Raw genomic sequence first — 15,057 nt, forward strand, 5'->3', positions numbered from 1 at the left:
AACAAGAGGAAGCAAGAATCATTAACCTCCTGAAGTGCTGTGATGGGAGGTTTTATATGTCAGCCTGACAGTGTATGTAGGTGCCCAGACAACTGATTGAACATTACACTAGGTCTTTCTGAGAGGACATGGTGGTTGATGGGGGAATGAAATTAACACTCAAATGCAGTGGTTCTCAACATGTGGGTCGTGACCCCTTTGAAGGTCGCCTATCAGATATCCTGCATATCAGAGATTTACATTATGACTTATAACAGCAGTAAAATTACAGTTATGATGTCGCAAAATGAAATCATTTTATGGTTGGGGTCAGTCACCACAGCATGAGGAACTGTATGAAAGGGTCACAGCCATAGGAAAGTTGAGAACCACTGCTCAAATACGTAGATTGAGTAAAGCAAATTGTTCTTCCTAGTACGGATGCCCCACCCCAGTTGAGAACCTGAGTAGAATATTCTGTCAAATCAGAGGGAGTTACTCTTCCCACCCCGGGCCTTCCAGCTGGTACATCCTCTTTGCTCCTACCTTTCGACTGTATCTACACCATCAGATAACTTCTCTTAGAAGTTAGTTAGGCTTTCAGCCTAAAACCAAAACCAATCTTTGATTCCGCTAGGTCTGCCACTTGCTAGCTCACCCTGCCCAACATGAGACTCACCACCTGCACATTCACACCCACCAAGTCGGTAACAATGTGTCTTTATCTCTTACTGATTCTGTTTCTCTGAGGACCCCTTACTAATACAGTTGCTCATCAATCTCTTGACACAAACAGAAAGGGACTATTCTTGTCTTCCCACTTTATAAGAGAGGACCTAGAAAGGTGAGCAACTTGTGAGACTGGGGAGAGTTAAGGGGAGCCTCTGCCACCCATTGTAGGGAGACGCTGTAACAATTCCATCATAACTGAGGACGCGCCATTGTTCAGAAAAGCCGTTTAACCCCAAACGACACACAACTGGCAAAATTATTTCAGGAGATGGGGGGAAAACATTTGTCATTCAAAATTAACAGCACCCAAATTTTCTCCATACACCTGTGAGCCAATGTTGCTTATTCTGGTCCAAGACACCTCGTTCTTCCTTCACACTTCCCTCAAAGAAAACAGATGGTCAAACTTGCTCACCGTCTGCTCGGCTCTGAGCCAAAATGGTCACAGTTTCACCTTTGGGGATTTCTAACAGGTAGAGAACCGCATCTTCCCGAACTAGCCCTCTGAAGTCCTGTGTGTTCACCTGGACAGAAGCAGAAATAACAAATGAGTAAGGGGCATGCTGGGGGGGGGGGATATGATTATAGAAAGGTTTTGGTGGGGCTGGGGAAATATCTCAGTGTTCAAGTACTTGCTTAGCATGTACAAAGCTCTAGGATTAATCCCTAGCAGTACCAGAAATTTGAAATGGTAACTCCTAAGTTTCTGTTTGTTTCCACTGGGGTCTGCCCAGGGCAAAAGCAGGATGTACACAAATCTATACTGTTGTAGAGTTGCCACTCAGTGCCCCTGCCCAGCACCTTTCTGTTGGCCTGGGCTATCTGAGTACTGTTCCACCTTCCTTCTTTGGTGCTCTGCATACCATCACATCTGCCAAGTCTACAAACCAAGAATCTGTCACTGAGTTGGACGGTGGGGGCACATGCCTTTAATCCTAGCACTTGAGAGATAGAGGCAGGCAGATCTCTGTGAGTTCGAGGTTCACAGAGTGAGTTTCAGGACAGCCAGGGCTACAAAGAGAAACCCTGTCTCAAAAAAAAAAAAAAAAAAAAAGTCACTGAACTGATTAGAATTTGTCATTCTGTCTGTCTCCCTTTCTTCGAAGTATCCCAAAAAGGTGACCAGAAAGGTACAATATGGAAGTAATAAACAGATAACTATAATCAGTATTGAATGGTGGGGTCTGTGATAAACAGATCTGGCACCACACTTTTTAAAAATTAACTCAAGTAAAATCTTGAATGCACATTCACAGATCAATCCAACCTTTCTCCTGTAACTCCAATCACTTAAAAACCATCTAACACAAGAAATGCTGATGCACAACTCTAATCCTCGTGTTTCTGGCTGAGGCAGGAAGGTTATGAGTTCAAGGTCAGTGAAATTCTGTCTCAAAAGCAAAGCAAAAGAAACATGTTCAACATGTGTTCGTGAAACAGAATGCATTAGTCTTACATGGAAGACCACTGGCCCCTGTATCATTAAGCTGCTGGCCTATATGCCCTTATGGCAAGCAGTCCACAACATTTATCCCACTACGGCTGAAGGGGAACACCATAGAAAGATGCTGTAAGATAACTTTGAAAGCCAGTAAGTAGTTTTGATTTGTATTTCTCTGATGGCTATGGATGCTGAACATTTGAAAAAAAAAAAATTCTTGTCCATCTGTATTTCTTCATTTGAAGATTCTATCTACTTCCACGCCCCAATGTATAAAGATTACTTATGTTTTAAGAGTGCTTTGCCTGTATCTGTCTCTCTGTACTATGTGTGTGCCTGGTGCCCAAGGAAGGAGAGAAGTAACTCCCAAAAGGTGTCCTCTGACCTCCACATGTATGACAGGCACAAGCATGTCATGTTCCGACCCCCCACCACACACACAATAAGAGGTAGTTTTCAAAAATCCATGTGATTTGACAACAATAACCACAACCCACCCCCACCTCCTGCAAATGTGTTCGGTTTTCTCTTTGTCTTTTCCAACCCGTAACAGTTTTTGAAAGAGAAATACCAGCCACACCACATAAATAACAAAGAGGCAGTTAAACCAAGCAGGAAAAGAAATAAGTAAAGGCAGTCATATTTCTGTTGTCTGTAAGACCTGTGTTCAGCTGCAGTACAGCACACTGCACATGTCAGGCCTCACCTACCATTCTTAAAACCCTACCAGCACTCCCAACAACAACAATGGCCAGGCTATGCACACAGTTCCCTTCAGACCTTCAGGCTGACCAAGGAGTGTGGAACACAGTCAAGTGCTTCTGAACTTCAAGGTCAGACTGTGCAGTCCTTTCCAACAGACAAATATCGTCTTTCATTATCTGAGAGCAGTGTGCAGGGCGGGGCTGGGTGTGCTGAGAGCCTGGGGAGGATTCGGTATCAGTTCCAGCTCACTGTGCTTGTAGCTGCCTCTGCTTAGCTCGGGGAACTCACTCTTCCTCAGCCTTTTACAGAAAAGAAAGAGATCTTGTAGTCAGCTAGAGTGACGATCAAGGCCACTTGCTGTCTGGCCTCTACGGAGGACTACCGCAAAGGAAGTCAGGACGATGCCAGGAAACAAATCTTTCTAGAAAAGCTCTGAGTATAGAAGCAATTCTCCTTGTCTTTAACAGTGTTTTATACAGAAACTAGGAGTATGAAGCCCTAGGTGAATTCTCTACTTCTCTTTCTAGAAATTCACACGATTGTCCACAGGACAAATCTATTTTACTCTTCAACTGTAATAAGCAAAGCTCTAAACCTCTAGCTTCCCAGTAGCAGGAAACTTGTTTTCTCTTCATTAGCATATGTACCTAATACAAATTAGCATGTGCTGGCATTTGAAAAGATTTCATCAGTAGCATGGGAGGTTGGGGGTGAAGCGATGTCCTATGTTGCCTTAGGTTCACTCAGGTCATCTTCGAGGACCCTTCCTGGAGCCAAAGAAAGTCCTAGACCTTTTGCAAGGTCTGGCAAGCCCACTCTGGAGGTGCAATCTGAATCACTTCAGCTGAGTGCAGAGGCAGGGTATGCCCTTGCGTCCTGAAGCCTGACTCTCTGAGTGATCCTGCAACTTCTCCCCTCTCCCTTGGGCCTAGAAGTGCTCACCAGAGCCCCAGTTAATGACATGTGGGTTTTCTATCAAGGTCTGTGTGTGCGTGCACATAGAAATAGAAAGAAATGTGAGTTTGGGGCCAGTGTGGTCTACAGAGCCAGTTCCAGGATAGTCAGGGCTACACAGAGAAACCCTGTCTCAAAAAAAGAACAAAACAAAACAAAACAAAAAAACAAAACAAAACAAAACAAGGAAGGAAGGAAGGAAGGAAGGAAGGAAGGAAGGAAGGAAGGAAGGAAGGAAGGAAGGAGAAGGAAGAATCCCAAAGATGGCTCCCAGCATGCCAAACTATTGCAACAACCAGGAAAGCATTCTTCTCAGAACTCTGTCATCGCTGAAAAACGTCAAGCAAAGCAACTTCCCAAGGGACCGGTAGAAGGCAGGCTTCCCTACCTTCAGAATCTGGTCTCCTTCTTGCAGGCCCTCCTGCTCCGCGGAGGTGCCCTCCTGAATGCCAGCGACAAATATCCCGACGTCATTTCCGCCAGCCAGCCGGAGGCCCACGCTCTCTCCCTTCTTGAACCTCACCATTTTGGTGTTCGGGCTGCCGTAGGTTTGATTTCAGAAAGGAAAGATAATATTTAAAATGGAGGACTCACATCAAGGTATTACAGATGTAACTATTTTCCAGCTCAGAAGGGATATCACAGTTTACAAAAGTTCCCTCTCAATTTTCTCATTTGTCCTATCATTTTATATCCCTGGCACCATATGCAAGTTTATATATTGTAAGTTTTTCAATTGAAAAGCTAAGTAACTGAGAGGTGTTCTTTTTGGGGTGGCTTTCAAATCGGCGACAAAGGTAATAGCCCTTGGTAACTAAAATGTACTAAGCTAAATAACTGCATTTATTTCACCTGAGGTTCTGGAAAAAAATAGATGAAATTTAGGAATGTCTATCAGCCCACAAAGGAGCAAAAATACAGAATTTACTACATGAGCTCGTCTAAGATAAGAGGATGGAACTGGTGGATAACTCCAGCTTCCTAATTATAGGAGGATGTCCTCCTCCCAAGTCTATTCCATCAAACATTTAGTCAGATGTAGACAGATTCAAGGAAGCTGGTCCTAACCCGACAGCCGCTGTCTAGACAACATCACCCCTTCTCCCTCCCCAGCACACCCCTGCAGCCTCTATGGGAACACTGCACTCGGAGCTGCTTCTCCTGTTCGGGAGTTAAGCATCTGGCCAAACAAGTACTCAGAAAAACATTCAGGAGAGGTAGGCGGTAAGTAAACAGATACCAAAGCCACAGGGTTCACCCAATCCCAAATTCTGCTCCTCTCATAAATGATTCCTCTTTCTTACGAACGTCGGGAATGAGAGTTGACAAAAGGCGGCTGAGGAGACGCAAACTCAGCATCGGAGTAGGACAGGAAAAGCACCACTGCTGTGGATTTCAGCTACGGAAGGAAGGAGAGTGGATGGGGAGAGACGAGGAATGGAAGTGCATACCCATAGATTGCTTCGTCTTCAGGACTAGGACGAAGGAAAGTTCTTGGGGCGGCTCTGGGTTGAGGAACTGTGAATTTAAAGATTTTTATTTGGTTTTATTTTATGCATACGAGAGATTTTTTTTCTTCACATACATATATATGCACCATGTGAATGCCTAGTGTGGAGGCCAGAAGTGGGCATCAGATCCCCCGAAACTAGAGTTTCAGAGGGTTGTGAGCTACCATAAGGCTGACGGAAAACTCTTAACCTTCGAGCCATCTCTCCCGTCTCCGGGCACTGTGGATTTTAAAACTTTAGTGTGGACTGAAAGGGTGGAGCTTAAGTGTGTAACTTTGCCGCACATGCAGGAGGCTGTAGATTCAAGCCCCATACCATGAAAACAAATCACAACAAAACCAGACAAAACCCTTCTTCCTTATCAGACCTGCAGGAGCTTCTTTCTTAACATAAAGAGAGCAAAATCCACAGGCTTCAAGTGTGTCTTATGCTTCAAGTGTGTCTTATGCCACGCTTGCACTATCCCATCAAACAACAGCACACACCTTTCCCTGCTCACTAGCCCACTCCATTCCCAAGGGCTTCCCCTTTCTTAAGCTGTCTTCATTTTTATTTCTCTATAAAAAAAAAAAGAGAGAGAGAGAGAGAGACTTAAAGATGAAACTTAACTTTAAGACATTAGCAGTCATCATGGTTTCTCCAATTCAGAGAAAAAAAAAACAAAAACACCCAAAACACAAGGTACACAGGTACATGGCAGCACCTTTTATGGCCTGAGAACAAGACCATGTTTGCCCACATAGGAATGCTTATGTACCCAGAGCTCTGATGATAATTTCAGAGTGGTAAGGAGTAGGGTGATGATGCTGGGTTTGTGGACAGGGCAAAAGGACTATAACTCAAATATGTCAAAATGTGACCAGTTCCAATGATAGTAAAAAGGGTACCTCCCACATGAAAAGAGAAAAATAAAGAGGCCCCCCTCTACTTTACAAATTTTAAAAATAATTTTGCTTTCTTTCATGCACATTCTGGAAATACCAAGCACATATTCCTGAACTCAATTCTTTTTTTTTTTTTTTTGGTTTTTTGAAACAGGGTTTCTCTCTGTAGTTTTGCGCCTTTCCTGGATCTCACTTTGTAGACCAGGCTGGCCTCGAACTCACAGAGATCCGCCTGCCTCTGCCTCCTGAGTGCTGGGATTAAAGGCAAGTGCCACCACCGCCCGGCTGAACTCAATTCTTTGCTTAACATGAACTAGCTTGTGTATAACACACACACACACACACACACACACACACACACACACACACACACACACACGACCTTAAAACCTTACCTGGGGTTTCTTCCTGGTACCTGGGCTCCTTGTTGGCCTCGGCAACACCTGCAGCTGTGATGTCCCCCGTCGACTTAAATGGAGTGGGTGTGGCACCCATCCTGGACAGTCTGCCTGAGGTTTCCTCTCTTGAACTGAAGCACATACCATGATCATTGTTGTTGGGGTTTTTTCTACTCTTTTTTTTTGGGGGGGGGGGGCTGCCACACAGCTCCCAAATAAATCACACAGGGAGGATTATTCTTTTTTTCTTTTTCTTAAAGAATGAGTGCTCTATCTGCATGTACAACTTTATTCCAGAAGAGGGCATCAGATCCCACTAGAGATGGTTGTGAGCTACCATGTAGTTGCTGGGAATTGAACTCAGGACCTCTGGAAGAGCAGCCAGTGCTCTTAACCGCTGAGTCATCTCTCCAGCCCTGGAAGCTTTATAAATGCCCAGCCTTAGCTTGTTTGTTTCTTGACAGCTTTTCTTAAATTATTTCTGGGCTTTTCCTGTTCTTTTTTTTTTTTTCAGAGCTGAGGACCGAACCCAGGGCCTTGCACTTGCTAGGCAAGCGCTCTACCACTGAGCTACATCCCTAACCCCTCCTGTTCTCTCACTTCTGTAAATCTTACTCTTACTCCATGGCTGGGTGGCTGGCCCTGGAGTCCTCCTCCTTCTCTGGCTACTTCTTCTTCTTTTCACTCCCCCACCTCTTATTTTCTTCTTCTTCCAGACTTCTCCCTCTATATATTCTCTGCCTGCCAGCCCCACAGATCCTTTCTTCTGCCTTGCTGCTGGCCAGTTCTTTATGAGACCATCAGGTGTTTTACACAGGCACAGTAACACAGCTTCACATATGAAACATATTAAACAAATGTAACATAAACCAAAGTAACACAACATAAAATAATATTCTACTGCAGATCATGTCTCAGTAGATAACACATGTACAATACACACTCAAGTGAATTCGCCAGCGACTAAGAGAAACGAAAGACCACACTGCCTTATTTACCTCGGCCTCTCCTTCAGCTTCTCGCTGGAGGAATGAAAATCCTGATCAGAATACTGCTGGCGCTTCTCCTCTGGAGAGAAAGATCGGTTGGACTCTATTTCTGAGATATCTGGTTTCAAAATAAGAAAAGTCCTTTTCAGTAAAATACCTACATGCCCAAAATTACACTAGTCTCTGAGCAGGAAGCATGAGGGAAGGCCATCAGTTTAGCAGGTTTTTGTTTTTACTAAGGGAGAAAAAGAAATTCTCACAGAGAGACATTATTTAATGAAGAGGTTTAATTCAGACGGTACACTTCTCTCATCCCACTTGCTTTCAGAGCTGTTTTAAGGGGTCCACAATCCAGCTACAGTGGAGACTCCCTCTGCATCTACTGTAGAAATTGGTTCCAGAACCATTTCCCCAACAAAACTCGGCAGATGATTAAAAGTCCCTTGTGTAAGATGCCAGACGTCAGCATGCAGCCTATCCATATTCCCTGCCTATTTCATCTACAATCCTTAACATCCTGTCAACGCCATATCAACAGTGGTCACTCTGTACTGTTGATAGAATAACAAGAAAAAGAAACCTTAACTTTTTAGACTCCTTTCCTCACATATTTTCAACCCATGATCTCCTGAATCCGAGGTTAGAGAAACCACAATTGCCAAGCAAAGCAGTGCACCTCACATTTTTTTTAATGTATATTCAAAGCATTTAGGGATCTTGTTGGAATCAAGCTCCCTGACACCAATGCTGTACAGAGGATCCCATGATGAACAGTAAGGAAATAAACTGTAAACTACTACAGTTGGCTGCCATGATCTCTTTGCTTTCCTGTACTATGCTCAGTCCAGATGAATTGATTAGACTTCTGATATACCGGAAATGAAAGTAACTTTCAAAACCAAGCATGTTGTTCACATTAGCAATCTCAGGGAAACACCTTTACCTGCTGAATCATCTCGCCAGCCCACAATGCTATTTTCACCCTGTAGTTTGAACAAGGGACCGGTGGAAAAGCCAACTGGGTCTGGGAAGCATGCACATGGAGGCCTTCTCCTGAGCCACATCCCCAGTCTGGAAGTCTTACAAGATACCATCTTCTAGTTGACATTGTTTTTAGGCTACGCCTGTGAGGGAGTATTAGCAACCCTTTTCCTGCACTCTTAATCATGTGACTTTTCTAAAACATCCCTGGAAGGGAAGGCAGCAATCTTCACTCTGCAGTTCTCAGACTCCACACCTGCTCTGAGAAGGAAGGAACTCGCAGAGCTGGTCCCTGCAGTTGCAGGGTTTATTAGTATTAAAGGGGCAGTTACTGTACTTGATTCCTTCTTTTGCAAGTAACGTGTGAAACTGGAATAAATGCATTTATCCAAGTTTAAAACAGTGACAACAAGCAGGACCAGGGGCATATGTTAGCAAGCAACATGTACCGTAACACTGAGCCGTTCTGACTGATGGTTCAGTAATGTACATGTTTCACACCACCTTCTAAAGGTGGAGATACTAACAGCCTTGTTTTCCTTAAGCAGAGTTGGAATTTATGAATAGATTTTAACACACACAGGTTTTAAGCACTAGAGTTAAGAGAAAGAATAAGCTCAGGAAGAAAGGAAGACACACCCAGGAGCATGGGTTTTTCTTGCTGTTTGGTTTCTTTTTCTTTCTTTCTTTGAGGCTGGTCTGGAACTTGCTAGGTAAACCAGTCTGGCCATGGCTCTGCCTCCTGAGAAAGGAATTAAAGCTAACTACCATGCCTGGCTTCTGTCATTTTTAAAGCACAAGAGTCTACACTTGAATAGTGTCTGCATGAGCACTTGGCATATTATGATAATGTTACTATAAGTTCTGTTCTCAGCGGCCTAATGAAGAGGCCTTCACCAGAATTCTCTACTAGAAATCTACTTTCGAAAGACACTTTAATAAACAAACAAACAAACAAGCCAGGAATATCTCTCTTTTTTAATCAAAGTTTAAATGCAGTCTTCTTTACCCCTCCGGCCCAGGACTGCCTTCAGGCGTGGCCCTCCTGACACCCAGAGAGCACACAGGCCCCCTTCTTACCTTCTACTTCTGAGTCGCTGTCATTGAGGGAGGGGACGTTGATGAGGGTCTGCCTGCTGTCTCTCAGTACCACAAGCTGCAGTTTCCCCCTAGATTTTTCTATTAGCTTCCGAGCGTCCGTTAAAGACATGTTCTCAGTAACAGTCCCATTGATCTGTGTATAGGGAGAAAGGCCATGTTATTCAGGACAACTATTCACAGCTACGTGAAAAACAAAACAAAAAAATACCTATTCTCCTTTACAAAACTGGAAAGAATTTGCTGAGATACTCGGATAAAGACTTCAGGATGACTGAATGAAAACGAATTATCCTTTAAATGAAATGTGACCGCACACGCCCCGAGCCGGCACAGGAGAGTCAGAGTACAGTTAGTTTACTCTGCTCGTCTACTTAACTTCCAGTTCAAGACGACAGCTCGGTTTACAGCTGTAACATGCTTCCTGATTGGAGAGGTTTTTAAAAAACTCACAAGCATTCAGCAAGCACAGATCAGTGGTTCCCAGGCTCACCTTCCCTTGGTACAGGATCCTAAACAGTAAATCAACAGGGAGAAGGAGAACACGCTCCTTAAGGCTTTCTCTTGGTTATTAAATTAGTATAGCCTCTAAGGCTGGTTTTCCCTTTTAAACTACTTTTTGGGGGGTGGGTTAGAGAGGGAGCAGGGCTCCCGAGCTACATCACTAGTATCTCTGTTTATTTTTGTTCTTTGGACAAAGACCACCTCATCACACTGCTCCCCCTGTTTCTCCCCTACTCCTGGCCACTGGGACTCAGATAGTCCGTCCCGTGGTGTGGATGTGGGAGCGCAGACTAGGATGCGTGCAGGCACACGCAGCTCCCCAACCTTGTCTTCTCACCTTGAGAATTATATCCCCCTCGTGAAGGTTGCCATCTTTGGTTGCCAGTCCTGTTCTGGTCATTTCCTTGATGAAGATCTGACTCCCCAGCCGGAGACCATACTCTAGAAGACAGACAGGGAACACACACACTCTCAAATTGTTCCGAAAACTTAAGGCTGACTTGGAAGACTATTTCAAGCAGTTATGACAATTTAGTTTTTATATGGGATACTCTGTTAAACTGGCCTGGAATCTTTAAGAGGGAGAGAGAGTGGGGAGGGAAGGCGGGGGGTGGGGTGGGGGGGGGGGGGGGGTGGGATTGTAGGCAGAGAAGAAGTGGATAAAAAGAAGTAGAAAATAAAAAAATAATAAAAAAGCAGGAGAAATGAATACAATGTTGCAAAATGTTAGCAACTGGTCAGACTCATAACCGGTGAAGGCTGTGTGGATGCCTGATGTGGGGGAACACTTTTCAAGTAAAACCCTGGGGACAACAACCTGCTCCATCCATCTTAGTAGGAAACTGCTGCTGGCCCAGGAAGCTGTGGACACAGTGTATGTCATCGGTAATAATTTACACTGCCCAGGTCTCTAAGCTGGGGCAGAACCATCCTGGAAGCATTGTCCTAACAGTCCACAGCACTCTGAACTGTACTCAAAAGAAAACCACCACCACATCTAGGAGGGATGCACACTTTTCAGTATTTTAAGTGTTCTACAGACTATTCTGACGCTATTTGCTAAGCCTCTAAAAAGACACATTCTAATGCTGAACTATAGTGACTTTGAAAGGCATCCCAAGCAAGCTCGAGAGCAAATACATTCAATTTGCTAAGTTATTACTAGTGTTCTGACTGAAACCTGCATGCTTACAAACAGTAGCTTTTTCCAAAAAATTTTTACTATATAGGGAAAGTACCTTCTTGTGATTCCAAAAGAAGTCATTTTAAAATCAGTTTTAATAAACTACAGGAAGCTTATTAGCATTTGATCTTATTACAAAGACACAAAATGCTTTGTTGTATAATCCTCAGTGGTACAGTGAACATCTGATGTTTGTAAGCCACTAGGTGCATCTTTAGCATCACCACACACAACAACTAAAAAGAAGTACTGAGGTACACTCCACACCCTCCTAGGGATACCACATCTCTCCTATGGATGACAAAGCCCCACTGGTTAGATCGACAGCCCCAGGACAGTGCGCTGAGAAAGTCTAACTTTTCTTACCTATAAACACTTCACCTAGCTGCCTAGAAGCTTAACAATGCTCTTAATGTAACACAGGAGTATCTGCAAATAGTTTCGTGGGCATCTGTATGAACAGTTGACCAGCTTCTGATAGCCAGCAAGGTGTCTGGTGACAAGAGCTGGTGGCATTCCTTCTTAATCGATAGTAACTCCTGCCTACTGGTTTCCTAGAAGATTCCTTTTCATGTAACCTTAGCCAGAAACAGCTGAGTTACAGGGTAATCTTAGCAATTTTTTTTTTCTTTTAAAAAATGGAATCATGGGCTGGAGAGAAGGCTTAGTGGTTAAGAGCACTTGCTACTCTTGCAGAGGACCCACGTTCAGTTTCTAGCACCAACATGCGGGCTCACAATCATCTGTAATTCCAGTTCCAGGGGATCTGATGCCCTCTTCTGACCTCCTTAGGCACCAAGCATGCATGTGGTACATACACCCACATGCAGGCAAAACAGTCATACATAAAATAAAAATAAATCTTTAAAAAATGTAGAACTGGGGCCAGTGGAATGGCTCAGTGAATAAAGGTGACTGCTAAAGTGAGTTCAGTCCCTGAAATCCACACAGTAAAAGGAGAGGAAAAGACTCCCATGGGCTTGTCCTTGGAGCTCCATGCAATCATTGTTGTACACATGCTCCTCTCATCAATAAAATTATACAAAGTATTTTTTAAGTGGAGGGGCTGAAGAGATGGCTAAGAGGGTAAGAACACTGGCTGCTCTTCCAGAGGATCCAGGTTTGATTCCCAGCACCCACATGGTGGCTCACAGCTATCCATCACTCTAGTTTTATTTTTATACATTCAAACAAAACAAACACTCGGCCGGGCGGTGGTGGCGCACGCCTTTAATCCCAGCACTCGGGAGGCAGAGCCAGGCGGATCTCTGTGAGTTCGAGGCCAGCCTGGGCTACCAAGTGAGCTCCAGGAAAGGCGCAAAGCTACACAGAGAAACCCTGTCTCGAAAAAAAAAAAAAAAAAAAAAAAAAAACAAACACTCATACACATAAAATACAAATAAATAAAATAATTTTAAAGAGTGGGTTTTGTTGTTGTTTAAAGTGGAATCAGGTGAGAACACTCGTCTGGCATACACTAGGCCCTGGGTTTGATCTCCATCAAAAGTTGTTTAAACAATTTCCAAGTTTGGGGTATAAAATGGTTAAAAGGAAAACACCCTATCAGGAGAGGAACACAATCCCTTTATTTCTGCACTTAATTAAGACCACGATGGCCTGAGCAGTCTCATTGCACAATGCCTTCATTTTATTTAAAGATTTGCTTTTTAAGATTTATTTTTATTTGTGTGTGTGTGCATGTGCATGAGTGTGTGCAGATGCACATGTATATCACATGTGTGGGCGCCTCTGGAGGCCAGAAGAGGGCATCAGAATCCTTGGAGCTGGAGTTACAGGCAGCTGTAAGCTCCCTGGCATGGGTGCTGGGAACCAAACTCTGGCCCTCTGGAAGTATTAAGCACTGAGTCATCTCAATGTTAGCCCAACAGTACAGTCTTACACTATGGATCACAATTCATTAATGGTCTTGACTTGAATTAATGAAGTCCTAACAGTATTTTAAAATGTCAATGCAATGGAAACTCTCAGTACATCACACAGAATAAGTAATATTCCATGAGATTTCTGTTTAAGGATTTTATATGTAGGTATATGGTAGCTAATCTTGCATGTCAACCTGACTGTATCTGGAATCATCTAAATCAGAAGCTGCTGGGCACACCAGCGAGGGATTTTTCTTACTAGGCTTGTTTGAGGTGGAAAGACCCACCCTAAAGCTGGGCGTCATCTTCTAGTAGCAGCCCACATAAGAGGACAGGAAAGAAGGAAGCCTTTACATTGTGCCTGCTTGCCCTCACTCTCCCTGGCCAGTTCACTTTCGCCTGGTGCTACAGCCAGATTCCAATGTAGACTGAACACCTCCCAGACTCCAGCACAGACTGTGACTGCTGACAGACATCCCATCTCATGGACTGAACAACTACCGGATTCTTGGCCTTTCTGTCAGAGACAGCATCGTCAGACCACCAGACCACAGCTATAAACCACTGTAAGAAATCCCCTTTATATACGTGTGTGAGTATACACCCAGACAGAGTGACGCACACAGTGACAGACAGACAGACACACACACACACACAAACACGCACACCCACGCTCACTCATTCTATCGGCTCTGTCCCTTTACAGAGCCCTGACTAATTCAAGGTACCCCCACACTTGCATGACATACGTGGTTGTTCCTATGGCAGGAGGGCATAAAAGAAGAGACAAGGGGGAAAACAGGGAAAGAGGAGGAAAGGACTGAATACCAACGTCCCTCAGAATGGATCAGAGCTCTTGGAAGGAGGTCCCTGCCTGGTGCTCACTCTCAAAACTTCTCTGGCCGTCCCCTCACACATAGCTCTAAAGATTCTGTGAAATTTTCATGCTTCCAAAGTTGCTGACAGGGATGCCCCTCTCCTCAGCAATGGTGCCACCTCAGCTTACACAGGCCCCGTGTTCCAGGTACCCTACTCCTGACCTTTCATTACTCCAGTTATTTTCAGTAGGAAAACCTCAGGAACAGACTCATCTAAAATCCCCTCAGAAACGCAAACCTCAAGCTACAGACCGAATCTTCCGCCTTGCATTCACCGTTCTCTTCCTAGAACAGGGAGAGAACCCACGAGACAAAAGTTATATTGTAAGAAAATGCATAAGTAGGAAGACAAGACCCAAGATTGGAAATGGCTCAACTCCTGTTCATCTCCTCGCTTCAGATCCGCTAAGTGGGAGGTCCGGCTTCCCTACTTCCTGTGTTTCAGAGTCCTCCTCTATGAACAGTACTAACAGCTTCACTGCACAGAATTAAATGAATCCTGGATGGGGTTAAGTGTGCCCGCGTCTCCAGGAATGCAGTGTGGGGCCAGCAGACTAAGCCAGAGCCAGCCTCCACATACATACCGAAGCCCCTGACCTGTAACACAGGAACGAGGCCTCCTACCACCAAGGTCTTTGGGGGGATTAACTAAGACTATTTAGTCAACACCGCCCCTGGCCTAGAATAGAACTCCCATCTAGATGAGCTGGGGTACATCCTTCTGCTTTGTGTTTTTCACCCAGAGAAGCGCCAAGCTTGCCAGCTGAGCCTGTTCACACTCAGACTCTGTAATTTCTGGTTCCCTGGGCAGGTGAGAGGCTGGGAATCTTCAATGTAACAAGAGTACGGGTGAGCTACTTCTCTGAAGCAAAGCCATTGAGACACCCGCGTCCAGATCAGTGGACTTTTCTGCGACTCTTCTCCTTACTACAGAACA

General features: G+C 44.4%; 1 protein-coding gene across 1 annotated transcript in view; it reads right to left on the minus strand.

Annotated features, from left to right (window-relative positions):
- Tjp2 (tight junction protein 2) overlaps nucleotides 1-15,057 on the minus strand; it is a 77,966-nt gene that overhangs the window by 18,848 nt on the left and 44,061 nt on the right. Inside the window, 7 exon segments of the mRNA XM_028894046.2 lie at nucleotides 1,127-1,235; nucleotides 4,200-4,350; nucleotides 5,263-5,329; nucleotides 6,602-6,735; nucleotides 7,603-7,711; nucleotides 9,655-9,808; nucleotides 10,514-10,617. Of these exon segments, the coding sequence (XP_028749879.1) occupies nucleotides 1,127-1,235; nucleotides 4,200-4,350; nucleotides 5,263-5,329; nucleotides 6,602-6,735; nucleotides 7,603-7,711; nucleotides 9,655-9,808; nucleotides 10,514-10,617 (828 nt within the window).

This window comes from Peromyscus leucopus, chromosome 1 (genome assembly GCF_004664715.2).
Source record: "Peromyscus leucopus breed LL Stock chromosome 1, UCI_PerLeu_2.1, whole genome shotgun sequence".
Lineage (NCBI taxonomy): Eukaryota > Metazoa > Chordata > Mammalia > Rodentia > Cricetidae > Peromyscus > Peromyscus leucopus.